This window comes from Aspergillus stella-maris (genome assembly GCF_047715825.1).
Source record: "Aspergillus stella-maris strain CBS 113639 unplaced genomic scaffold BDV14scaffold_108, whole genome shotgun sequence".
In the NCBI taxonomy this organism is placed as follows: domain Eukaryota; kingdom Fungi; phylum Ascomycota; class Eurotiomycetes; order Eurotiales; family Aspergillaceae; genus Aspergillus; species Aspergillus stella-maris.
Window position 1 is genome coordinate 1 of NW_027396902.1, and position 24,894 is coordinate 24,894.

The 24,894-nt window shown below is 51.0% G+C and overlaps 11 protein-coding genes across 11 annotated transcripts; 4 read left to right on the forward strand and 7 right to left on the reverse strand.

Annotated features, from left to right (window-relative positions):
- Positions 1-149: 149 nt before the first annotated feature.
- On the reverse strand, positions 150-2,410 carry BDV14DRAFT_184974 (uncharacterized protein). The gene has a single exon (XM_073770597.1). The coding sequence runs from the start codon at positions 2,351-2,353 to the stop codon at positions 320-322; it is 2,034 nt and encodes a 677-aa protein (XP_073622196.1). The 5' UTR covers positions 2,354-2,410; the 3' UTR covers positions 150-319.
- BDV14DRAFT_184976 (uncharacterized protein) lies at positions 2,408-3,499 on the reverse strand. The gene has a single exon (XM_073770598.1). The coding sequence runs from the start codon at positions 3,408-3,410 to the stop codon at positions 3,096-3,098; it is 315 nt and encodes a 104-aa protein (XP_073622197.1). The 5' UTR covers positions 3,411-3,499; the 3' UTR covers positions 2,408-3,095.
- Positions 3,500-4,196: 697 nt separating this feature from the next.
- Positions 4,197-8,657, reverse strand: BDV14DRAFT_13150 (Arf family guanine nucleotide exchange factor SYT1). Its single transcript, XM_073766123.1, has 3 exons — positions 8,178-8,657; positions 6,871-8,112; positions 4,197-6,816 (listed from the first exon to the last, which is right to left on the reverse strand). Exons 1-3 carry the CDS (start codon positions 8,575-8,577, stop codon positions 4,355-4,357), a joined length of 4,104 nt encoding a protein of 1,367 aa, XP_073622198.1. The 5' UTR covers positions 8,578-8,657; the 3' UTR covers positions 4,197-4,354.
- A 600-nt stretch (positions 8,658-9,257) lies between these two features.
- BDV14DRAFT_184978 (uncharacterized protein) lies at positions 9,258-9,839 on the forward strand. The gene has a single exon (XM_073770599.1). It carries the CDS (start codon positions 9,549-9,551, stop codon positions 9,732-9,734), a length of 186 nt encoding a protein of 61 aa, XP_073622199.1. The 5' UTR covers positions 9,258-9,548; the 3' UTR covers positions 9,735-9,839.
- A 736-nt stretch (positions 9,840-10,575) lies between these two features.
- BDV14DRAFT_184979 (M14 family metallopeptidase) lies at positions 10,576-12,731 on the forward strand. The gene is made up of 2 exons (XM_073770600.1): positions 10,576-11,059; positions 11,109-12,731. Exons 1-2 carry the CDS (start codon positions 10,670-10,672, stop codon positions 12,513-12,515), a joined length of 1,797 nt encoding a protein of 598 aa, XP_073622200.1. The 5' UTR covers positions 10,576-10,669; the 3' UTR covers positions 12,516-12,731.
- A 304-nt stretch (positions 12,732-13,035) lies between these two features.
- BDV14DRAFT_184980 (dicarboxylic amino acid permease agtA) lies at positions 13,036-15,361 on the reverse strand. The gene is made up of 4 exons (XM_073770601.1): positions 15,004-15,361; positions 14,890-14,947; positions 14,666-14,833; positions 13,036-14,615 (listed from the first exon to the last, which is right to left on the reverse strand). Exons 1-4 carry the CDS (start codon positions 15,146-15,148, stop codon positions 13,298-13,300), a joined length of 1,689 nt encoding a protein of 562 aa, XP_073622201.1. The 5' UTR covers positions 15,149-15,361; the 3' UTR covers positions 13,036-13,297.
- A 1,850-nt stretch (positions 15,362-17,211) lies between these two features.
- On the forward strand, positions 17,212-18,434 carry BDV14DRAFT_184984 (uncharacterized protein). Its single transcript, XM_073770602.1, has 3 exons — positions 17,212-17,719; positions 17,776-17,984; positions 18,052-18,434. Exons 1-3 carry the CDS (start codon positions 17,278-17,280, stop codon positions 18,139-18,141), a joined length of 741 nt encoding a protein of 246 aa, XP_073622202.1. The 5' UTR covers positions 17,212-17,277; the 3' UTR covers positions 18,142-18,434.
- Positions 18,323-18,978, reverse strand: BDV14DRAFT_13207 (uncharacterized protein). The gene is made up of 2 exons (XM_073766141.1): positions 18,779-18,978; positions 18,323-18,724 (listed from the first exon to the last, which is right to left on the reverse strand). Exons 1-2 carry the CDS (start codon positions 18,896-18,898, stop codon positions 18,476-18,478), a joined length of 369 nt encoding a protein of 122 aa, XP_073622203.1. The 5' UTR covers positions 18,899-18,978; the 3' UTR covers positions 18,323-18,475.
- BDV14DRAFT_13193 (uncharacterized protein) lies at positions 18,891-19,488 on the reverse strand. Its single transcript, XM_073766132.1, has one exon. The coding sequence runs from the start codon at positions 19,428-19,430 to the stop codon at positions 19,059-19,061; it is 372 nt and encodes a 123-aa protein (XP_073622204.1). The 5' UTR covers positions 19,431-19,488; the 3' UTR covers positions 18,891-19,058.
- Positions 19,489-20,446: 958 nt separating this feature from the next.
- Positions 20,447-20,791, forward strand: BDV14DRAFT_205854 (uncharacterized protein; the record flags this gene model as incomplete). The annotated part of the gene is made up of 1 exon (XM_073774810.1): positions 20,447-20,791. The coding sequence occupies one exon, from the start codon at positions 20,447-20,449 to the stop codon at positions 20,789-20,791; it is 345 nt and encodes a 114-aa protein (XP_073622205.1).
- Positions 20,792-21,000: 209 nt separating this feature from the next.
- Positions 21,001-23,086, reverse strand: BDV14DRAFT_206960 (serine hydrolase domain-containing protein). Its single transcript, XM_073775041.1, has one exon. It carries the CDS (start codon positions 23,046-23,048, stop codon positions 21,354-21,356), a length of 1,695 nt encoding a protein of 564 aa, XP_073622206.1. The 5' UTR covers positions 23,049-23,086; the 3' UTR covers positions 21,001-21,353.
- Between the last annotated feature and the right edge of the window lie 1,808 nt (positions 23,087-24,894).

The window sequence follows — 24,894 nt, forward strand, 5'->3', positions numbered from 1 at the left end:
GCAAAGCTTACAAGGTAGGCGGTTGATTAGGCGGTATACGCTTGATTACGTGTAATAAGAGTTATTGCCCTTTTGTTCGAACAGTATGCCGTACCAGTCATCCTTGTCTTATTTCAAAGCTGACTACGAACCAACTGTGGCTTGACGGTCTGCGGTCTTCAACAAAATCTATCAACTATCGTTATTCCAGGAGCTATCAAGAACACGAAAGACAAAATGCATCTAGATGATCAACAAGAAACTGTACTCAAACATCCAAGCAAATGCTGCCCGTCCCCCCCCCCACAAATGACGGAAACAGACAATCATCGTCAATTACCTAGTGAGTTCCTGCGCCACCGAAATAATGTCCTCTAATCTTATTCACCACGTTCACCTCCTTCATAGCGCCAACGTCCTTAAGCACCGGTGTCTGTGTTTGCTTTTTCTGGGGACGGCGCTTGTTCTTGCGACGAGAATGCAATTTCCCCTCCCTCTGCTGCTTCAAATGCTCGTCGCAGATACAGAATTGGAACATGCCTTCCATGTCAAACTCTGTTTCGCTCGCAGTCTCGGTCTTGACCTCGCTACCGTCGTGTTCCCTCCAATTGGGACCAAACATCTCCCTCGCAAGTCCTTGGTATGCCGCTAAAAAGTCCTTCTCGGGATCGACGCAGTCCGGGCTTCTTTTCTGACGGGCACTGCGCTTCGACTGTTGACGGCTCTTTCGCTGAGCTTGACGTCTTCGGGCCATACCATTCAACCGCTCTGCAGCGTCGCAACCGCGGTGACCATGGCACATCTCCTTGGGGGTCTTCGCTTTGATACTAAGCAGTGGAGGAGCAGGATCTAGGCCTTCGACAACCTTCCAGCGTTGTCCCTTACCTGGCCTATTTTTCTTGTCTCCTTCGGACTTAGGTTCATCGCCACTGGTAACGGGACGATAGCGGTTCAGCCTGATGTAATCAAGAGCGGCCACATCCTTCATGAATAAGATCTTCTTCGGATCAACATAATCCTTCAAGATCGAGCCCTCTGGGATATAACTCAACCCTCTCGTTGTCCCTCCGTATCCGGGCATTAGTGTCAAATCATAAAGCCATCGTTCAATGTGACGATAGAGTCTGCTCGTCATTCCTTCAAGCACCAAAGCAAGGTCTCTAGCAGTTTTGAGGAATTGAAATGCGCGCCCATCATCGGAATGGTGGCCCGCGACAAGAGCGCACTGGATCCAGATGGCAAGTTGCCGCATGTCGTACACCCGCAACAGCGAAAGCTTCTCAAGTAGGTCACCGGCGATTTGAAAGGTGACAGATGGGTTATTGGTGATGTAGTCGGGGTTGGTCAGGGCTTTTCCCAGCTTCTGATAGTGGCATAGCACGCCGTCGATTTCCGGACCTGGCCTTGCGCAAACTTGGCACTTGCATGTAAAGCCAAAAGAATGCTTCATCTGTCTTTGTCTCATCTTGGATGACCCGCAGGTCTCGGTGTAGGAGATGTTGATCTCAGTTCCGACAGGAATATCAGCGCAAGCGATCAGAACTGCTCGTCCGATTCTCGGCCTCTTGTCCCAGTTCACGCAGCCATTCTGGTCTTTGGCAAACCCACACCTAAACCTCAAGACGGAGTTCGGAATACAGGCATGGTTAACCGTAGCCAAGTTGAGCCCATAAATGGACCCAACCCGCCCGTTCAACGCCGTCGTTAGAGCATACGCCTCCCAGAACGGGCCCATAACCCCAGCACCCGTCTTGACAAGGCTCACCCCTTTCGTCAACTTCTTCCTTTCCAGTTCATACCGCGACGCAAACTCGGCGTACCACTTTGGTCCCATCTTCTTAGCCTTCTTTCGCAGCAAAGCTTCGCCCTCAGCACGCGTCTGACACTCCATCTCTTCACTGTCCCATATAGCAAACACCTCATCAGCAAAGATGATCGTTCCAGCGCGGATTTTCTTCCTCGCAATAAGGCCAAATCCGACATCTGTGATTGATCTCTGGAAGGCATCCTCGGCAATGGGCTCGGCAACTTTGACATTTTCTTTGGACTCGAGCGTTGGGGCTAGTTTCGCTAGATCGAGAACCGCCCTGCCCTCGAGTGTTGTCTCGACTTCATGGCTTGTCATATTCCTGTTGGACTGTTTGTCTTTCTTCTTGATGGGCTGTGACACATTGGTGCAGACGGTACCGTCACGGGAGAGCGACAAGGGATCCTGAGCAAGCTGAAAATCTTCAGACGGGAGCGTGGCTCGCTGCGATCGAGGTGCTGAGATAATTGGAGACGGCGCTGGCAGCGATGGTGCCAACGATAGCGTTTTAGATCTGTTGCGCAAGATAGCCGGGGGGAGGGGTGCAAAATCAATCGATCTGAGCATCAATGCCGTAGAAGTAGGAACCGGAGCAGAGGTAGAAGTAGAGTTATCCGCACCGGATACAGGCACAGACTCAGACACCGAGACGGAGGTTTCTTCGATACTGGCCATAGAAACTCCATCCTCATGTTCGTCCTGAACGTGTGATGTGTGTTCAAGCTCGGCGGTCTCAGGCTGGAGATTCGGTTCTTGCTCCCTCCCATCACGAGACTCGCCTACACTCCGGTCTTCACTTGAAACCGAGTTGGAAGCGGGACTGGTCCTGAGGCCATAGCTCTTGCTATCACAGTGGCACTCATCATCACTCCCCTTACTCTCGGTAGCACTCTCGATGCCAGAGTTGCGAGCAGACAGAGACTCCGAGTCGGAATCAAGCAATGAGCCAGGTCTAAGCTGCAGCTCAGATTTGAATTCCAAGTCCAGCGCCGAGGGAGGCGGGTAGTTATTATTGAGGTCGAAGTCTGAGTCTGGGTCTGGGCCGTCCTTCTCAGTGTCAGGCCCAGCAGATTCAGAAGGCTCAAGATTGTTCGGAACACCAGCAATTGAGGGGGCAGAGGCAGACGGAGAGGCAGAGGCAGAGGAGTCTGCACGCCGACCTAGTCAACAAAACAAAACAAGTCAGTAACTTTTGACCACAACGACAACCAGAGAGCTATCCCGCCAGATAAAGACTAACAAACGAAACACAAACATAAACACCAAGAGAAAATAACCATATCCAAACCCATTCAAACCCCCTAGAAAATCAAAGGCCACACTCACGTGACATCACCAAACCTAACAACTTCCTCATCATGACTGCCACCACCAAGATCCTGATCAGAACAGGCGAGAAAATCCAGATCGTAAGAGAGACGAGATGCAGAATCGTCTTCAGGACGATGTTTAGAATCCGAAACAGGAGTGTGATGAGCAGCGTTCTGAGTGGGAAGGCGGAGAGGAGTGTTTGTGTTTGTGTTGCTGTTGTTGTTTTGGGTGTTGTTGGCGCCGCCTCTGGTGTGGGTGGTGTTGGTGAGGGTAATGATATAGAAAATTCAGGAGAGAAGGGGATATTAGCCATGGAGAGGATATAATGAGAAATTTAGATGAGAGGAGAAAGGAATTGTGGACGTTAAGAGGTTGAGAGCAAGGGTCCGTTCGTTGCTGATGATAGAAGCGAGTGGGGGGTGAGTATGGTGGAGATGGAGGTAGAGGTAGAGGTAGAGGTAGAGAAAAGGGGGGGGGGGGGGTAAAAGAAGAGGAGGAAGAGAAGACAAGAGAGTCAACAGGCAGAAAGGAAAACAGAAACAGAGGGAAGAAGAAGAGTGTCAATATTCTGTCTGATTCTGTGAGACCAGTGAAGGTATGTTCTCGGCAATGAAGGTTAAAAATAGGAGCATTGAATTCAGATGACCATAGAAAAGGTGAAGAAAACCATCTTATTTACCTCTCATATAGAGCGGAAATGTAAGAAAAGGATAAGAGCAAATTGATTTCTGGGAATGGTTAAGACAGACCAAGTCGCAGATGCAAACGCAAACAGAGCAGAGACCAAACGGAATCTTGCAGCCAGGAAGAGGTACGCTGCAGGAAAAACGATACTAGTTGATACGTCAAACCAGACTTTTGAATTGCCTTTACTAGATGCTGAATTTACCATATATGCCAATCATCCCAGACACAGACAGTCACGAGCAAACAAGACCTAGCTAAACAAGCAAGTAAAACAACCCTTGTACCTAGTATTCGATGTCCGACCCAAAAAGAATAAACCGTCCGCCCACTCGACCATGCAAATAGAACAGATAGGAGAAGAATAAGGGAAAGAAAAGGTATCAAGACCACAGTGGGCGTAAGTCTATCAAGTCGAGTCGGCCCCTGGGGAGCCGAAAAGAGGAGATGCAAAATTACAGGGAGAAAAGACGCTTAGTAACCAAGGAAAAAGTAAGCGAAAGGGTATAAACTTCGTCACGGAACAAGAAGTCAGAAGTAAAGAAGTCATGGTCGGATAGGAGGGAAATTCTTTCATGCGTGTACGGCTTGTGGTAGCGTTGGGGTTTGGGCATCGTCGATACCGTCTTCCTTTACTGGAAGTGGGGATAGGCTTTGAGCCTGGTGGATGATTGTGGACGGAGCATCATGAGAAACAGCAGAGGCGGCGCCTTCGGAGCGGACTGAGCGGGTGTCCAGTCTGTCATCCGTCTTCTCTTCCGATAATCTCATTGGAATGTCCATTGAAGCTCGAACTCCTGAGCGAATTGAGCCTTCGTGACTAATAAGATCGGTGTCAGAGGCGCGAGGCTCTTCTGAAGGAGTAGGTTTCCGCAGCTTAAGTCGCTCTTCGGGGGGCATATTCTGCCAGTCGGGGCCGAAGGTCACAATTGAAGCCTTCTTGCCATGTACAGTGAAGCTGCCTCCCTTGCGAGACAAACCGCCACCTTCACTTGTACCTTGGCTGTCTTCTGTGGTGGCAGCATTCGGAACAGAATCGCGTTTCCTACCCCGCGGGTGATTCCCACCAGAAGAATCCCGCAATGTGCGGTGGAAGCTGTGGCGGACTCGGCTCATTCGGTCGCCTTGGGAGCTTTCATCGTCCTTCTTCGATTCTGAGTCAACGCTGTCGACGGTCACAGAGCCCTTGCGGGAAGGCGAACCGCTCTTGTCCAACAGCCCGGCTTCGCGCAAAAGACGCTCTTCACCATCCTCATAGCTTCCAGGAAGGGTCAGCTTGGAGGTCTTGGAGGCGAGGCTTGCTACTTCCGGTTTGCTGCCAGAGCTGAGCACAGAAGGCTCGCGGTGTAGGCCATTTGCAGGATGAGGAGAGACAGATTTGGTTCGGTCGTGGATATTGTCGATTGAGGCTGGTCTACCCGCACGAGACATGATATCGGGAGAAGTCACGGACGTAGCAAGACTCGGTCGCCGTGGGCCACCCATACTCGATGCCGGCGACGAGATCTGTCTGACAGATGGGGGCTTCTCGGGCGGAATACTCGGCGACTTGGGTATGCTTGGAGACTTGGCAGTCGTAGTCAACGGAGACACTTGTTTGTCACTATTGACATCTCCTGAGTCGGCAATGGTTGGGTTGGAGGTTGGTATTTCCAGGCGAAGGCGCTGTGGCTCCGGTAGCGTATTCGGCTGGTCGGTGTCCTCGCCCAGATCGCGGACCAGTACCTCCCGGTGGCTTCTGGTCCGCCAAATATCCTGTCGTACCCACTTGAGCTTCGCCGCCATACGACCAGCAGCCAGGATCAATTGTTCTCTTGCCCGCGTGTGTACAGGGGTCATCACCTGTAGATGTCTGGCATTTCGCAGAATGTCATCAAGCTGTTTCTGAGCTATGAACAAGGACTCGTTCGCCTCCCTGATCTTTTGCTGCATGAGCTGGCTGCGGGCGATTAACAAGTCTTCGGCTCCACCTATACCCGAGCCTGGCGACATCGCGCTGTTATCTACGGACATCCTTGATATTTCAGACTGGAAAGAAGGCCGTCGACTCATTCGGTTACGCTGAGCATCGTATTTTGTGATGGCCAGACCTTTCGTGCCGACACCCGTTGTACGGTACGCTGCCGCGTAGTTGAGTTTCGCTAGCCAGTCATTCATGTCGGTCTCGTTGTTGGCTAGGAAGACTTCCTCAAGGGAGTTTGGACGCACATATAGAAAAGCGTGCTTGTGCTTCTTATAGCTCGTGTCCAGCAGCGCAACAGCATGATCCGTCGACATCATGGCAACGGGATTGAAGTCGGTTATAGGAGGACTGAACACAACGGCACGACGACGGCCCTCCTTCTGATGGGCTTCGCACTGGGCCATCAAGGACTTAACCCAAGCCACGTCTTTGAAGAAGTAAAGGTGCGACAAGGTCAGAATAGCACCCCATTCCCCCCAAGGTGACCGCGCTCTTTTCTTCTTGGGGTCTTTTCGCCAAAGGAGTCCGACCTTAGCTACCTTAATATCCACCAGACCAGGGTTGGAATCGGCGGGATTTTCCATGCTAGCCGGCATGAAAGCGTCCGGACGAGACCGAGCGGAGACAATTTGCAGGACCGCTGACTTGGCAAACGCTTGGTGCAGGCTGTCAATGTTCGGCGGGCCCGTTGTTGGGTTGCAGCGGTATGGGTCTTCGAGGTTCATGACTTCCTTGAGACTAGGGCGCAGAGAATCGAGTTTATTGTCCATAATCAATGCGTACGGATCGACAGGCTCTTTGGACGCCCGAGATAGATTTTCGGCGCTGGGTACGCGGAACAGAGCCTTCTTCGGTTTTGGCAGATGGCGATTGCTCAGATTTGTGTCCTCGTCGATGCGAATGAATGGCGTATACGAAATGTTCTCGTAGAAGCATTCCAGAACGTCTTCCGCCACGCCCTCGCCGCGGGTGTTCTTCACGTAATCATTCTTTTGCATCTTACGCTTGTTGTTCTTGTTGAAGACGTCTGTGTGCAAGATAAGGATGGAGAACGCGATGAAATATGCTTGATCTGTAGAGAAATTAGTATATGAGGACGCGGGATTTTCAAGGGAAGGTGACGTACCAGTAGATGCGAAGATGCCCGGATTACATTCGTGATACCGATCGGCAAAGCTTTGAAGGAATCGATCAATCTGCTGTGTTTCTTTGGGCAGCTCCACCTCCATCAAGAGCTTCCTAATGGACATATCAATCGGATCCCCAAAGAATGCGAACCCTCGCATGAACTTGCGCAGTGCGTTTTTGTAGAAGTCTTCGCCTGACTGAGAAAGAACGCCGGCAACTGTGCTCCTTGGGATGTTCTCCTCAAGTCGAGTGAGATACGTTGCCGGTGTGTCATCTTCTTCTCGTTTCGGGTACGATTGAACCTTGCTCAAGGGTGTCGAAGCGCCCCTGGTACCACTAGGAGAACCGTTATTCCGGATATATCCCGGCTCCGAGTTCTGTCTCAAACGCTGAGAGATTCCGAAAATATCACCAAAACTTTTGCGACCAGTCGTTGAAAAGGATGTTCGGCCGGAAGAGGGTTGGTTGGGAGATGGCTGTGGTTCCGTGTCGCGCATGTTGGTGACGGAGTCTAGTGTCGAGGATCTCGCTCGGTTGAAGCTGCGACTACGGCCATCACGAGCCGACGGCGTCGAATGGATGGAATGCGTGGAAGTGGCGGAGTCATTTCTGGAGAGATGGGGACGCACCCCTGGTAGACCAGCAGATGACCGAGAGGGAGATGGAAGCGGAGAGATGTGGTCTTGTCCATCGGAAGCGTCAGAACCTCGTGGTGGACCATCCGGAACGGACATAGATTGGGTTAACCCCGGGTGTCCTTCTTGAGGCGACTGCGACCCGGTAGGTCTCGGGGGTAACGGAAATTGGACGCGATTGCGCTTTAGACGAGGCATGCGAAAGAATTTGTGGGTAGTAGATGTATTTCCAATAGGCGAGTTTGTTCGCGAAATATTGTTCCCCCCAGCGCTTTGATCAGAACGAGACGACTCGGAGTATCGAACGTCCACGACCGACGAGCGATGAGAACCATTGGGTCGATCGCGCCCACCGCTTCGTATTGATGTTGTTGAGAGGCGACCCGGCTCTTCTGTACTCGTTGTTGACGTCGCCAAAGAGGCATCGGCACTATGTGACCCTGTTGAGTCTTGGGATTGTTTGGCCGTTTCGCTGGGTGAAGGCTGTTCTGGTAAAGCGTCCATTGATAGCTTCCTAGTGTCTGGGAGAATATTGAACTTGCCCTTTCGCTTTACAGGCTGGTCCATTTCGTGACTTGTGGGCGCAGTGGTGATGATGGTAGGAGCTGGGATTGCGGACAGTTACGTCAGCAGTGAACAAACAAACATACCAAGGACAGGGATAACTCACGCGGCGGTATGCTAGGTACTGGAGGTGCTTCACTTTCGGCCTTGGCATATGATTTCGATAATTGAGGATCGGAGGCATGACGAAGTCTCATGAGACTGAACCGATTCCCGCGCGGCCGATTTGCAGTGTCTCGGCTTGGGTGCAAAGCACTCGGCACCTTGCACTTGAGCGACGCATTTCCCGCGGCAAAGCCACCATTGCTCGGTTGCTCTTGGTCATCGTCGCCTAGTCTTGAAGGAGTCTGCGATCGAGGAGAGGATTCCGAGGCTCGCGGTGGCAGGTTTGTAGTTGAAAGGGTAGGGCGAGCGAGCTGTTCACTATGGCGAGATTGCGGCTCGGCGAGGTTTCGTTTCGATTCGCTCTCATATAACGCGCCCAGTCGTAATCCTTTCCAATGCATGACGATGGCAGGCAGAGCCGAGCCTTATCCTAGAATACCCTGCAACCAGGAATGTCTGAAAGACCCATAAGCAATCCCTGCAAGCACATCCGTCTGTTTTTGCAGCAACGCGATCGGGGCGGCTGTCCGGAGCGGCGTTCGAGTCGGAATGGGTCGGGAATTACCAGCGACAAAACCTACTGGTCATCGCGAACGAAAAGGCGAAGCGAACAGGGACAGTCGGGTAGGCAATGAGGGGAGAAACGAAGCTGACGATCGTTGAAGCAGGAGTGAAACCGGGGGAAAAGGGGGCGAAGGGGCACGGATAGTCGATCAAGAAGAAAATCAATAAAGGCGGCGGTTGCGCAGCAATGATAGAAATCCAAACACCTAGAGGCTTTTCACATTTCTTGACCGTAAAATCGTGGAGGGAAGAACGCTGATAAGACGCGCATGCGAGAGTCAGTGAGGGGAGGAAAGTCGGGCGTGGAGGATCCAAGGAACCTGTCGATGTAAGCCTAGGCGGAGTGCCTCGGACAACAACAGGCGTTCTATAGGCGGGGTAAGGATGAATCCAAGACGGACAAGAGGGCGAGAAGGTAGTAACTAGTAAGAGGAGGGAAGAGAAAGGAATACCGGAGAGGAGAGGAGCTGAGATGACGATGCAAGATGATGCTGGACGAGAATTGGCGGGCCGAACAAAACAAGCTGCTGCTGGCTGGGCGAGGCACGTGTGTTCTGGGCCTCTCCCACCACCGCTGCATACACAACTACTCGTCAGCTCGTCCACTCTGACAGCATCGCCATTGGGTGCCGATCGCCAGCTACGAAACACTCTGTTGACTTTGTACAACCCAACCAAATACACTATATGTTCTTTCACAGACTCAACTTGGCTGGTTGGGTATCCTGGGGGAAATGACTGTGGACGCAGTACAGTCTGTAAGCGAGGACTGACTGCATACTGTGCGAAAGTCGGTGCAGTCAAAGCCATGCTCAAATCCAAAAGAACAAACGGTCTGGACCGACAGCACCTTTTGCCTTACGATTCGGTTTCCTTCGACAGTAAGAGTCCAGACCCCCCGACTGGAGCAGGCAATGCTGGACAGTCAATCGTCCCAGCGATCCGGTCCACTAGTCCCAATCCGGTGCGGAGCAATCTACCGAGACCATCTTGATATTACTACTTTATATCTTCCATCGGATTGTAAGACACAATGTGAGAGAATTGCTGACAAGGTGCTTCTACATAAAAAGCTTGGATAAAGCTCGTCAACTGTCGGTGAGGTGGTGACTTCTCATCAGCGAAGAGCACCGCTGCCTCGGGCATAAGCATAGGCTGCGTCACTGCGACTGCGTGGTTCGCTTCTATTTCTGTTTCCACACTGATCAGCATCGATTAGTTAGCAATACTTTAGATGTATGTAGGTCAATGACTCGGTACACCGTGGATGACTGGAATTTGTATCTTCCGCTTCTCGTATTGAGCCCCTCGTCGGATATATACATTCAACATCTACCAAAGATATATGTTCACAATAGTATGGAGATAGGAACGAGTAGATGGGGGATGAAGCGAATTCTGGAAGTTCTCCTGGTTCCATAATGATGAAGGCAATGGTGGACCACAGGCATACAGAGTAGAGTACGCGTTAGGGTTTGAATGCCGTGCAGACAAAGTGACAGTTTCGATCCAGAGTCCAGACCACGAGCAGATGAAGGTTTGATCCACTTGTTCCGAGGTTATAGTAGTGCAGTATGTCGATGCCTCCTGCTCAAATAATTCCTATACAGAGTAGATCAAGTCACTTGTCCGGATTCCGACCGATAGGTGAATATATCTTGAATAGACAACTATTCACCATGCGAAGCTTTCATGACAAAGAAGCGAGTGAAATGGACCATGGTAGCTGAATCCGGAGCCGCACGAGACCATAAATGCCTTAGCCCTCAGGCAACAGCACTGCCACATGCTTCAACCCCAACCTTTGGAGATCTCGAATTCTTAACTCGTCATCACTCCTCCTCTTGCCGACGAGCCACCACTCTTGTCTACTCCATCGTGCTGGCGACCTAGTCGTGAGACAATGATCCACTGAGGTCACCCCTCACAATGCGCACCCTTCATACGCTCCTTGCTCTCGTGCTGCTGGTCGCATTAGCTGCCGCCGTTCCCGCAGGTTCCAGCATCACGCCTCCGCCGCCCGTTGAGCCTGTCTCTCTACTATCGTCACGTCCCTCGCCCCGACGACCGTGGATACGTCTTCGAGACTGGGTAATCGAATCAATATGGGGTGTTTCCGAATCGCACATCGCCCGGCCCATAAACGATAATGCTGCCCCTCCTCATGGCTCCGCCCGATACGGCAGTGACGTCGTTCTCCGATTCCGCGTACAGAACGCGAAAGACGCAGAAATACTAGCAGAGGCGACCAGCATCCTGTTTTTGGACGTTTGGGCGTCTACTGCCGAGTTTGTCGATATTCGACTGGCGGAGGAAGTTGTAGGTTGTTCAAAGTCTCGCCGCGGCTTGCACAAGGCTAACTTCTCAGATTCCGTCGCTGCTCGGCCTACTACCAGAGTCACTCCAGACTGCCTATACCCCTCTCATCGATAACTTACCGGAAGTGATCTATGCCACGTACCCGAGTCGCCGACCTCCTGGACTAGACGAGCTCTACATGCGTAACCCCTCCGTTCGCGAATCGCCCGACATCTTCTTCCAGGATTACCAGCCATTGAATGTCATCGTACCTTGGATGCACCTCATGGCAAACATGTTTACGTCTCATGTACGACTGACCAGCGTCGGAGTTTCGCATGAAGGTCGCGAGATTCCTGCATTGCGACTAGGCGCCAACCGCGATCCTGAAACCTCGAGCGAGCCGCGCCCGACAATCCTCGTTGTCGGTGGCAGCCATGCCAGGGAATGGATCAGCACCTCAACAGTTACATACATTGCATACAACCTCATAACCAAGTATGGAACATCCGAAGCCATTACAAGTCTACTACAAGACTATGACTGGGTTCTGGTCCCCACGATCAACCCAGACGGGTATGTCTACTCATGGGATAACGATCGATTATGGCGCAAGAACCGCCAACCGACTAGCTTCCGCTTCTGCCCCGGCGTGGACCTAGACAGATCCTGGTCTTTCGAATGGGACGGCGACCAGACTCAAACGAACCCCTGCTCCGAGAGCTACGCAGGTGAAGAACCCTTTGAAGGCGTCGAATCCCGCCAACTAGCCCAATGGGCTCTCAACGAGACGGAAAACAGCAACGCAAAAATAGTCGGCTTTCTCGACTTCCACTCTTACTCGCAGCAAATCCTCTACCCTTTCTCTTACTCCTGCTCCTCCGTCCCACCAACCCTCGAAAGCCTCGAAGAGCTCGGCCTCGGCCTAGCAAAGGTCATTCGCCAAACAACCCACGAGATCTACGACGTCACGTCCGCCTGCGAAGGCATCGTCACCCCCGCCAACAAGGACAAGTCCGCGAGCCAAAAGAGCTTCTTCCCTGTCGGCGGTAGCTCTGGAGGTAGTGGCCTCGACTGGTTTTACCACCAATTGAAGACTCGATATGCTTACCAGATCAAGCTGCGCGATCGCGGTAGCTACGGTTTCCTTCTGCCATCTGAGTATATTGTCCCAACAGGCTCAGAAGCATTCAATGCAGTCCTTAAGCTCGGACAGTTCCTGGTTGAGGAGAGCGGATTCCACAAGAACTCCAATATCGACTGGGACGCAGACCTTGAGGTCGTTAATGGCCCGCCCTCTACGCCTCAACCATCAGACGCTACTGGTGGGAATGAGACCGAGGACGAATATGAAGATGAGGATGAAGAAGACGAAGAATACGACGTTATCACCGAAGAAGATCTACAAGGGTTCGACAAATGGAACCCGCTCCACTGGGACGACCAGCATACATTCGATCTCCGACGACGCAGATAGCCCTCATTCAAACTCAAACCCAAATCCAAATTCAAATTTAAACGCAAATGCCCATTCTAACGAAAAGAAAACAAAAATATATATTTTTGCACAGTTTTCGCCTCCCCCTTTACTTATCCTTCGGGTTACTCAGCTTTAAACAGGTTGGCGTTGCGTGTTCGGTTCTGTTCTTTTCTTGTTAGGTATATAGTATAAGCCAAGCCAGACGAATGAATATCAATGATGAATAAATAATGATGATTACACGTCACTAAGGACATCACATTGAACCTACCTAGTCAAATAGATAGACCTATCTATGTCCTGTTTCCGACGGTCAGATGAAGACTCCAGAATACCTACTACCTAGACACCTAGGTATGGATTGGATGGCTGAGGTTAGATACCTACCTTACGCATACACAGACGGAATCCCGTGACGCCATATGGATTGAATGTCTTCCATGGAAGCGCACCGGTCCAACTACTTCGCAGTAGATGCTGCTGATATTGGGATTCGAGAAGACTACTCTGTAATTAACCCGTAACTATAAATCAAGTTCTTGAATCATGAAGCAGGGGCATGGTTCTCGTTTCATTTATACAGCACACACAGCACGAACGCTAAACCAAGACGTGATTCTTCCAGGGAATACATACATAAGGTAGGCTAGTTAATTAAGCATACAAGCATAACATCATATTCATCGCAGGCACGTCTCAAAGGTACTCCGTAGACGCCCTGCATCAATCATTCGCTTCTGCACTCGATCTAAACAAACAGATAGAAAAAAAGGCGGAGCCTAGAACAACCACGAGACAAATGTCCGATAGAACCAGTTTGCCTGCTCGCCTGTCTTTCCCTGCGCGGCCCTCTTGGCCTCCTGTTGCGCAAGGTAAGCGGCCTCCTCACGGTCGATGGCATCCTTGTCTGTCCAGAGATCGGCCTCATGGGGCAGAACACGCTTGGACTTCATGGTGAACTTGTACCCGAAGATGAGGATGAGGTAGAGCGGGATACCGAGGTAAGAAGTGATAAAGGTCTTGTAGTCGAATTCATCGCCGGTGAACACGTCAAACGACTTCGTGAACGAGACGACGATGCACCAGAAGAGAGCAAAGTAGGAGCCCCAGACGCCGAAGGGCGCTGTGTAAGCGAGTTCGCTCTTGGGGACCTGCTGGGCTTCGCGGGCGCGCACAAAGAAGATGTGGGTGACGAGGAGGGAGATCCAGGAGAGCAGACCGAAGATGGTGACGAGGTCGACGAAGTAGCCGAAGACGGTCTTGGAACTGGAGGAGACGTTCATGTAGGCGATGCAGGCGATTAGAGAGCACAGGCCGAGCGCGACGTAGGGGACACCGCGGCGGTCGGTGGTGGTGAGGATCTTGGGGGCCTTTCCTTCCTTAGCGAGACCGAAGATTGTTCGGGTCGCGATGTAGAGATCGGAGTTGGCGGCGGAGAAGACGAAGAGGAGAATGCAGGCGTTGAGAATGTCGGGGAGGGCAGGGATGCCGGAGAGCTCGATGGCGAGGACAAAGGGCGAGGCGGCGGAAGAAGTACTTTCGTCGTTGGCTGCCTCGAGGCGAGGGGAGTTGTAGGGAACCAGAGTGCCAACGAGCAGGACACTGATCACGTAGAAGAAGAGGATACGGTAGAAAGTGAGCTTGATAGCCCGCGGGATCGTTTTTCGAGGGTTCTGAGCCTCGCCGACTGTAACTCCGACCAGCTCGGTACCGAGGTAGGCAAAGGTGGCAGAGACCATGGTGGACCAGAAGGCGTAGAAGCGTCCGGCGCTGGTGTTCTCTTCAATATACGAGTTGAACGCGCCAGGGTTCTTCCAGTAGCGGAATCCCTTGCGGTCATGGTCAGGGCCACCTCCAAGCATCAAAATGAAGGAGAGGAGAATCAGGCCGAGAATGACGACGACTTTGAAGGACGAGAGCCAGAACTCGAATTCACCGAAGAAGCCGACACCGAAGTAGTTGATAAACACGATTAAGACCAGGAATACTGTAATCCATACACCTGGATTGACCCTATCTGCTGGCAACCAATACTGTATAACCAGTGCTCCCGCAGTCAATTGATTCGGCGTGACGATGATATATTTGAACCAGTATCTGGACAGTCGTTAGCGCAACCCCCAAATTCTCCAGTCGTAGCAACATACGTATAACCCAGCGCGAAACCCAAAGCAGGATCGCAGAAGCGGACGGCATAACCAGTGAAACCAGACGATCGAGGCAACCAAGTGGCCATCTCTCCGAGAGCGCACATGACCAAATAGACGATGAAACCCATGAAAGCGTAGGAGATGAGGATTGCGCCGGGGCCAGCCCTAGAAAGAACAAAGTTAGCCAGCGGAAATAGGACTCCGGGACCAAGGTCGCATACCTTTCCAGCGCTGAACCAGTTCCAATAATCAGACCCGTACCAATGGCACCACCAATGGCTAGTTGCGATACATTAGTTGCGATGACAGCGACAGTAGCAGACAGCGTCTCATACCAATCATAGTAATATGACGGGCCTTGAGGGCGCGGTGAAGCTCGTTCTCCGCGGGCACCTCCATGACACCCTTTTCGGCGGTGGAAACATCGTAGACGGGGTTGCTGGGCGCGACGGTGATACCGTCGTCTTTGTCGTAACCCATGGCTTGAGAGAGCGACTCAGGCTGAGGACGGGAGGGAGAGAGAGGGATGGACAGGAGAAGGAGAGGGAAGGAAAAGAAGGAGGGGGCGAAATATAAGAACGCGAGGAAAGAAAGCCAAACTCCGTGAATAACCCGCCGAGGCTGAGCCGCTCGGGCTTGACCTGCGCGACGCTGATAAGCGGATTCTCCGCATAGTCAGTAGTTATTGCCCGGTGCAGCAAAGTTTGGTTAGCTCTTAGGTAGCATTGACTTCTCGCGTGGCGTGCACTAACCCTGGGCCAAGGGCTGTTGGCGGGCGAGCTTGGCACTGACTGCTGGTTGCCCCGCGATAAGAAGCCACTGCTGGTCGTACGAGGCGCCGTCAAGAGTGTCAAGACTGGTCAGCCGTTGCTTGACGGGTTAAGAGTTTCCCTCGAGTTCCAATCCTCGAGTCTCAGTTCTGTACACTAAGAGTATACAACAGAGTATAGAGTACTATCAGAACAGTCATTTCTCTGACTACGGGGAATTAAGCATATCTTGTTACGTTACAGCTACTCTCCCCATAAAACTGAATGCGACCTCGAGGGCCCACTTGGCCGAGGCTTGGCACTGCCCTGGCCACGCGCCAGTCACGAGGCGGAAACACCACCGTTAGCTCTTCCTTCGTCTTGATGACTTTCCACTTTCCCTGCTCTCTTATCAGACACTGTCAAACTCCAAGTTAGCCTGACTCTCAAACAGGATGCGCCACACTCGTGTCACGCAGAGCAGGATGTTTGCTCGCGCATCTCTTGGCGCCAAGCGACCGCGAACCAAAGTGGCGAAGCTGATACGACAGCGTCTTCCCACTGGCTGCCAAATGCGCTCTCCTCCAGATTGCTGATAACGGTGGGGACTCTCCAGGTTCTCGAAATCTATGGAGCCATCCTCCTGTCCAATCACGGGCTTCCCGTTAGGTAAATAGCTCTGATCTTATCTGCTCCTGTCAACGAAACCAAATTCCGACCCGGATCACTTCCGGGTCTGTGGTTGTTGTGGCGTTGGGTTTTGAACGTGAGTTTGTGCGGTGGTGTTGGCACTGGGCAGGTCAGAGTTCGCACTGCCCTGCCGAGTTGTTGGCTGCGGCTCCTGCTTTTAGGGCAGGGCACAGGGCACAACCTGGCACGAGGCCGAAGACAGACTCGACTCAATACAGCAAAGACTCGCGTGTTTGCTGGCTATGCTTCGTGTTCGGGCGCGAGCTCTACGAGGCTGATTCAGTCTGACTGCAGATCCATGATCGAGCAACGACTACGAGAAGGATTGTTCGATGCTACTAGCCGCTGTCACTGAGCATGGAACGGAGGATTCCTTCCAAGAGAAAACCAAGAAATCCAAGAATGTTATCGAACGCCAAGAGAACATTCTCTGCGTGGAAGATATGCCTACACCGGCTAGTCTAACACGAATCAGACCATCTAGACTCTATCTACGGAGTATAGGGCTGCTACCGGCTTCGATAGGTTCATGCCGGCTTGCTGTCTTGCGCTTATGCAAGTATATCTCCGGCGCTTCAGATCGTGCCTATGGAGTTCTCTACCGTACCATCGCACCTATATCTTGGATCTTAATCATGATCCGAAGTGAATGATCGAACAGAACTTTTAATTGACCTCTATATCCCCCATAATAGAAAGTAGGATTCGACATGACTCGGACATCCCTGGGTAGCTGGAGACAATGTAGTGTACAACGGCATTAGTACGCCATGGTTCTTTCCTTCCCTGCAGCCATCGCCACAGAATTCTGGGGTATATGGTAACTGAGCCGCTCCGCAGAAGCTATCCGGAGCACAAAGTGTGAAGGTATACAATCACAGACCACCTACCCCGCCCTGACATATCCGCATCCGAAAGCGGAAATACCCTCGGAACATCAACCGAGATCTGTATCTCTGATTTGATCTTAAATGTGGTCCACAGGAAGCTCCAGGTACGATCTCCCCATGTAAACTGTAGAGGGAGGACTGAGTGGTGATGTCAGTCACAACCCTCAGCTCTTCCCACGTGCTTTTGACTAGCTCAACTGTCTCCTGAAGATACATAAGCTGAACCTCCCTCTTGATTCCTCCGCACCTCACAAACAACTACAACAAGCCAACCATAAAAATGCCCCCCTCCATCCCTAAAGCAATCGCGATAATCGCTGGCGCTGGCCCCGGAACAGGAAGTTCTATCGCCCGCCGCTTCGCGCAGACATACCCCGTCGCCCTTCTCTCGCGCTCACGGACCTCTCTAGACCCACTGGTACAGGACATTACAGCCTCAGGCGGCACTGCGTTGGGAATCCCAACAGACGTAACAGACCCAAGAAGCATGACCTCTGCAATCGAGCAAATGAAGGCGAAATTCGGCGCCGACATTAAGGTGGCCGCCGCGATCTATAACGTCGCTGCGAAGTTCACAAGAAAGCCATTCCTTGAGCAAGGCGTTGAGGAGTTTCTGGGCGCCTTGGAACCAACTGTAAAGGGGGCGTTCATCTTTGCCCAGGCGAGTTTGCCACTTATGCTTGATGCGGGGGAGAAGTATCCGCCTACGCTAATTTTCACTGGTGAGAGTTACCTCTACTGCGAGCCTAACATTTGGTAATTCTGACTCGAGAGATAGGCGCCACAGCAGCCTTAAAAGGCGGTTCAGGCCTCTCATCATTTGCGATGAGCAAATTCGGTATTCGAGCGATGGCGCAGTCGCTGGCAAGGGAGTTCGGTTCTAAGGGTATCCACGTTTCGCACGCTATAATCGACGGAATCATCGATACGGAGAAGACAAAGGGAATTTTGGCCGATGTGCCTGAGTCGAAGATTGATCCGGATTGGGTAAATTGATGAATTTGCCGGAGAGTTATTATGACGATGTGCTAACAAATGTCAATGAAATCTGCAGATTGCCGAGTCATATTGGTTCTTACATACGCAGCCGCGGAGCTCGTTTACGCATGAAATTGATCTTAGACCTGGCGTTGAGAAGTGGTAGAGGAATGGTCGTGCGCAGGCCTTGAACATACCAGCAGGTTAGAGACTGCAATGAGTGAGAAATATAATGAATTCAAGAACCCATATGCTAAACCTGACAATGACCTCCCACCGTTGATCAAGTACGGATAATTGCTGGCAGGTACCCCCGCCAGGAGTCGTACCTTTCCAACTAGTCCAGGCCCCGGGGAATATCTTCCACCTGCCCGACCCGCCATCTTTCGCCAACATTCCCCTAAACGCCCAAAAGCTCAAGCAGTTCGCTATCATACAAACTCATAATCTCAATACAAGCATCACTTCCCTCACTTCGTCGGATCCGCACAAAGACCACATCATAAGTACCAACCTCGAGGCAGCCCACCGGTGCTAAAGCGGAACTCTCGACGGTCTATTGTAGGCAGGTCCGTTGTCACGCCGGCGCCAATCTCAGCAGCCTGATATCGCGCAAAGAGTTCCATACTTCCTTCGTCTCGGCTTGTAAATTGGTAAAGGGGCGACTTTCGAATAACCAGTTGTCGTCCGTCGAAATAGGCCAGGAGGATTCGTCCATGCCGTGGACCCATAAACGAGAACAGCATGACCTACAAGGATGACCATTAGCCCAGAGATTCCGTGCAGTTGTTGGAGGTACATACCGGTATGATGAGGTGTTTCTTGAGGTTTTCGATTTGCAGGCGCTCCATCATTATCCCCAGGATTGTCAACACCTCACCTCGAAGAAGGCATTCCTCACTGCCACTAATGGCGCTGTACATCACGGCTTTGAAATGCGGCGACTTATTACCGGGTTGAACCCATGCGCCGTTACAGGCCCATTCAGGCTTCTCAACCGTATCAGGACCCAGCCAAGGCGTATAGCCACTACGTGCCCAATTAGATGTGGATGTTCAGGCGAAGCGTGCTAGACAGGCAAACTCACTCAAGATGTTTCCAACCTATGATAGCCGTGAGACTCTCGTTCTGCCCTTCCGGTCCTGCACGCGGTCGATTCTGGACATGATTTACAAAGACATTGTTGAGAATCTTGACACGGCTCTGCACCGGAAATCCGTACTTTCGAAGACTCGGTGGCCCACGATCCATCGCTTCTTTTGAGATTGTGACTGCTCTATTGACCGCCGGATCGGAGAGCAGAATAGGATGGCTGTCCAAACGCTCAATAGGCCAAGGTTGGAAGAAGGGTACTCCGCTATGCGTATCATCAGCAACAAAGAGTGGCCCAACATCCAACATGAATGATCTGAAATGCGATGGTTGGATGAACGGCCGCTCCTGCTGCTTTACCATGTGGAATACCGTCTCGATAGACAAGAGACAACATTGTCTCGCCTTTTCTGAAGCCGATGGCCTTACGAACGTATCCCTGACTGAGTCGAATGGGTGAAGGAAAATCTTGCGGGCCATGATCAGCAGTTGAAGAGGGTATTATCGAAGAATTGAAGGTTCGAAACGACAGAAGCGGGGAGCAAGAGTATTAAAGTTGTTCCTGGCAAGGTCGAGACTTTACACAGCCCTATTTTGATTCGTGCCTTGTTTCAAAGTCGAACGGATAGAGATCTTGCTATACCCCACAGCGGCAGCCTCACTTTCGATCCCGATATACCCAACGCTAATATGATTGGTCCTTTTTAGTAACTTGAGGCGTTCTAGGCATTCTTTAATTTAACTTAAGGAAAGAAATTGTCTCCGGTGCCTCAGAGGCCGTGCTTAGCATGTAGCTTAGAAATCCGGCCTACCTAAATGCGCCATGGAGGTGACGACGAGGGCCCACCGACGAACTACAGATGTAGATCCGCATCAACCCGCAAAAAAAGAATATACTCGCGTTGCAAAATATTCGCAAGGACCGTCAGTTAGATACCTAGATATATACACCAGATCAACCGGATGACACTAGACTTCGACCCGGCAGAACCACCGCCCACAGATCGCCCGAAATGCTAGGTTTATATATACAACCCTTTCTCCAGTACCCCAGGTATCATTGACCTAGACTCATCACAATATCTCTAAAGGAACTGCCAAGCCCTGCGCTCATCTAGACCTTTGCATCGACTTCTGTATACTGTACACACATGAGATACGCTAACCATGTTCGGCGCTTGCATATGGCTGCCCTTGCCGCCCATGAAGCGCATTTACAATCTTAACCCACAGCATCCCCTCAAGTTCAAGTTCGCACACAAGCGCAAGCTACCTCTCCCTTCTATAGACCGGTAATCTCCGCTGCTTACGGTAGTCGTTCCTACCGGCGCCCAAGAAAGAATCCAACTGACCCTCTTCCTTTCTTTCTTTTCTTCCAGATGGACAATTCAGCATCTCATCCTCCTCCTCCACCAAACGAACCCCCCTCCACTGTTCTCACGCGAATGCCGATAGCGGTAGGAACAACATGCGTTATTTACGCCATGCCAGACAACGACAACAAAGTCCTCAAGCGCCGTCCGACCCCAAATCCGAATTCAAACGACGCCGACGACTTTGCTGGTCGAGCCTTCGAAATCGAAATAACCTGCTACAACCGCCTAGAATCTCACCCACGCATCGCATCATGCCACGCCATAACAAAAGAAGGGATATTCCTCGAACGGGGTGAATGTCTCCGCTCTATCCTCCAAACCCTAGACGTAAAAACCAAGTATGATTAGTCTACACGCCTAACCTGGTCCCTCTAAACCGCGCAGGGCCTAGAATACATCCACTCAAAAAAACATAAATCACTCTGATATCAGCTGCAACAATCTCATTCTCACATTGTCGGGGATAAAATACATTGATTTCGCGGGGTCGAGTATTGGCGGTTCTGACTCCCGTCGCTCATATGCTACGAATGGTGCAGTGGATATCCGGGTCTTTCGACGCTGGGTGTTTTTCCGGATACGAGGACTAATATATTTGCGTTGGGGTCGGCGATTTTTGAGATTGTGGTTGGGGAGGGGCCGTTTGCGGAGTTGTTGGGGAGACGGAGTCTTGTGGAAGTTGATTTGTTTATGCTTGGTAGGGAGGTTGAGGTGGAGTATCCAGATGGCTTTGATGGGTTGGTGCTTGGTGGTGATATAAAGTGTTGTTGGAAGGGTCGTTATAATAATGTGGGAGAGGTTGTCGATGCTATCGAGGAGATTATAAAGGACTTGGATCGGGGTAATCGGAGGTAGGAAAAACAGCAGCATACGCTGTTTATAGTAGGACACTTGGGTACGTATCTAAAGCTCAAGTAGCCACCTTCTCCATCCAGGCTCGCTCCGCATCTTCGTCCCACTGCCACCATAGTCCCTTCACACTCTCGTTTGACTCATCGAACCGGAACTCCAGAAGCATTTGCTTGTAGTCAGACACCATAGGGCGCATCATTTTCCAAGTATCCTCATCTTGCTGAAAGAAGCTGTAGACGTCCCTTTTGTAGAAGGCAAGTGGACACTCTGTGGCCTTGCGATGATTGAATATCAGAGACAATTGAAAAGATTCACCAGATCTCTCAGACAAAGGGACGACCGATAATGTAAAGCGGTTATCAAAACCACGATACTGGCCTACATAGAGCATGAGGTCATCCCGTTCAGGGTCATCAGGTTTTCTGTTCTGTTCCCATGGCTGCTTGAATTGCTTGCGGTAATGGACTTTAGCCAGCTCTGCCTCTTTCTTGGCCCACGCTGTCAGATCAACCTTGGGCGTCATATCAAACAGAGCCTGTATAAGGATCTGAGCGGCAAAGTCGCTCGCGTCCCCGAGATCTCGTCCGTTGGTCATTGTAACAACGGCACTCTGCGTGTCGGGAAAGGTAAAGACAGAGAAGACTGATCCGACCATGCCCCCTGTGTGCCCGATCATCTGGATTGGCCGACCAGCCTGGTCCCTTCCCAGGATATGCTGGAGATGCGTCTGGTGCTCTTTCTCTCGCGAGTGCTGATTGCCACTAAAGGCCCCAAGCATTGAGGATGGAAGCCTCGCACGGAACCAGCCCATGCAGTAGGCAGTGTCCTTGCTAAATTCAGGATCATCGGCAGGCCGGGTCCAATAGCCGCGCCGGACTCGGTTCATCTGTTTCAACGGATTATTGGGAACTTGAGGTTGATAGGCCGGCTCATCCTCAGCGCGCTCTGCGTCAAGCACCGCAGTGCACCAGATAAGCATGTCGCCGAGACTGCTGCGAATCCCATTTCCTCCTAAAAGCGGCGAGTTGTTGTCGGATGGCCACGACTTCTCTGATAGCGAAGTGATTGCCCCATTGCTCAGCGTCGTGTAAGGAACAGCGACATTATCAGCCTTTTCGATATCGGTGCGCTTCAGGAGTGTCCTGTGCATGCCCAGAGGCATGAGGATGTGCTCGCGCACAAAGTCGGCAAATTGCTGGCCGCTAATGCGTTCGACAATCAAGACTGCAAGCCCATAGACGGCATTGTTATACCACCATTCGCGGTTGAACCGCTGGCCCTTCTCATCGGACGTCGGCATGATGTTCAACAGCGGAACAAGATCCTCCCCGTCACTGACGGGCGTCGGTCCAGGACCTATACAGAGCAAGTTCGGGGCTCTTATTCCTGTACTATGACGCAGGATATCGATAATGTCAGCTTCCTTGCCAATGCGCGGGTCACCGATTGGGTTGAAATCGGGGAGGTATTTCTGCACAGGGTCGGTCCAGCTGAGTTTTCCTTCATCGACGAGTATGCCCACCGCGGCAGAGGTGAACATCTTGGAACACGAGCCGATCATGTATATGGTATCATCGTCGGCTGGAAGATTATTGCCTACATCGCGATGGCCAATGCTTTGCTTCAAGATGACCTGGCCCTGGTGGACGACGCCAAAGGTAATGGATGGGGTTACGAGAATATCTTGGATTTGGCGGATCTGATCAATGCAATTCTCGAGTCGTTGCACGATTGGATTGAGGCTGTGCGGCATACTGGAAGAGAGCGTGAGAGACACAGGACAAGTGAAAGCTAAAGGGAGAGTAAGAGGGAATCAGAAGCGACGAAGGTGCCTTGGTGGACTTACATAAGGCAAGGACGAGTGACGCGGGGATGCCGAGCTTACGAGGATCAGGATTAGTATTAGCTTTAAAATTATGGCCTAGGCAGGGTGGTTCCTAACTATTTAGACTTTGGTTGCTTCAAGTTACAGTACACGGTAAACAATCTACCGTTCTTGGTCGTGATGACTATGGTCCAGACATCCAATATTACTTACTTAGGGTTAAACGTCGGCGGATAGCCATTTTCATTTCAAAAGGAACGGACGTGTATTGCTTTCAGCAAGCACAGATACATCAAAAATAGAAAACATTCCTATTGGCAAGCCCTTATCTCCTCATCTCTAACACCAAGCGATGGCCATGATCTTTCCTCATCCTATACTTTTCTACTTGGGAAGTGCCTCGCCTTCGCCAGAAGCGCCACCGGCGGATCCAAGAACATTCACAATAGGAATCATCGCGACTGAGGATTGCTATTAGTATTGAGTCCTTTTGGAACCTAGTTTAAACGGTGGTACTGCTTACTATTGAGGTAGTGATTAAAAGGTCTAGCGAATAGTTAGTGCAACCGCTGAGAACGTTGGAGAAGAAGGAGATCATACTTTGATAGGTAATAAGTAGCTTTTGAATCGCAACAGTGTGCTCGTAAGATGCGTTGAGATTTGATGATGAGGGGAAATGAGAGGCTGGAGGATGCTACCTACTTATACTACAATCCTCTGTCCGTAGTCTACATGATATAATTTTGTTGCGGTCTGACAAACAGACATCCCTTACTCCACGAGCCATGAGCGGGACATGAAACAAGACGTAATACGGACTAATCTTGAATGTGGCCTGAAACAATACACTCCTCTTGTCATGCAAGGGAGACCGAACGGGCCTAATCTGTATGGTTAAATCAGATCAGCAGCTATAGTCCCTCTGGCATCTCGCGTCTAACAAGGCATACAGGGATAATTACGAATGCAAAGAGTGCCGTACAGCATAAGACTTCAATGCAAAGTATCTCTTGAGCTGCCTGCCCCCAAGTTATCCACAGACTCGTACAAACTTGGAATCATTGAGGGATTCATGGAACCGGCTAGAAACCATTAAACTCAATTCTTCTGAGACAACGCCCTTCATCCAGTCCCCAACGCCTTGCTTCCCTACCTACTGTAGAGTATGCAAAGCTCGTTTTCACCGCCAGAACCTCCTTGAGTTGAGTAACCTACAGTACACCATGGCGAAGTCTCTCCCCGGTCAAACTAGTCATTGCCCAATAATGTTTTATTACCTTTTAATGGTTGACATGTACATGCAGTAGTATAAGGCTTGTTGTACCTACACCTTACTTACTTCTCTTTTTTCCCTAATGATCCACTTACTGCCACCTGCTCTAGGAATGATTAAAAGCAAAGATAGTTGAAATATCTACTCTGAATCTGTACATATGGTATAGATACCAGGGAATATAAATGATTGTAATCTACAAGAACCTAACAAAAGTCCACATCATGGTGAAGAAAAAACAACAACAGTATCAATTTCAAAAGGGAAACGTATTCTCGAGAACCAGCAATGGAAACCTTCTCTTCCTTCTTCCCTTTCTATTTCCTTCTTTGCTGGTTGATCGGGCACTGCCCAAAGTCTGAGGTGCAGCTGCCGACAGCTGCTTTTCTTTACTTGGGAAGCTCGTCGCCGCCACCATCGGCGGAGCCGGCGGAGAAGATACCTACCAAGGGAGACATCTTCATTGAAGGCGATTGATTATCAGCCGTGAAATGGATCGCA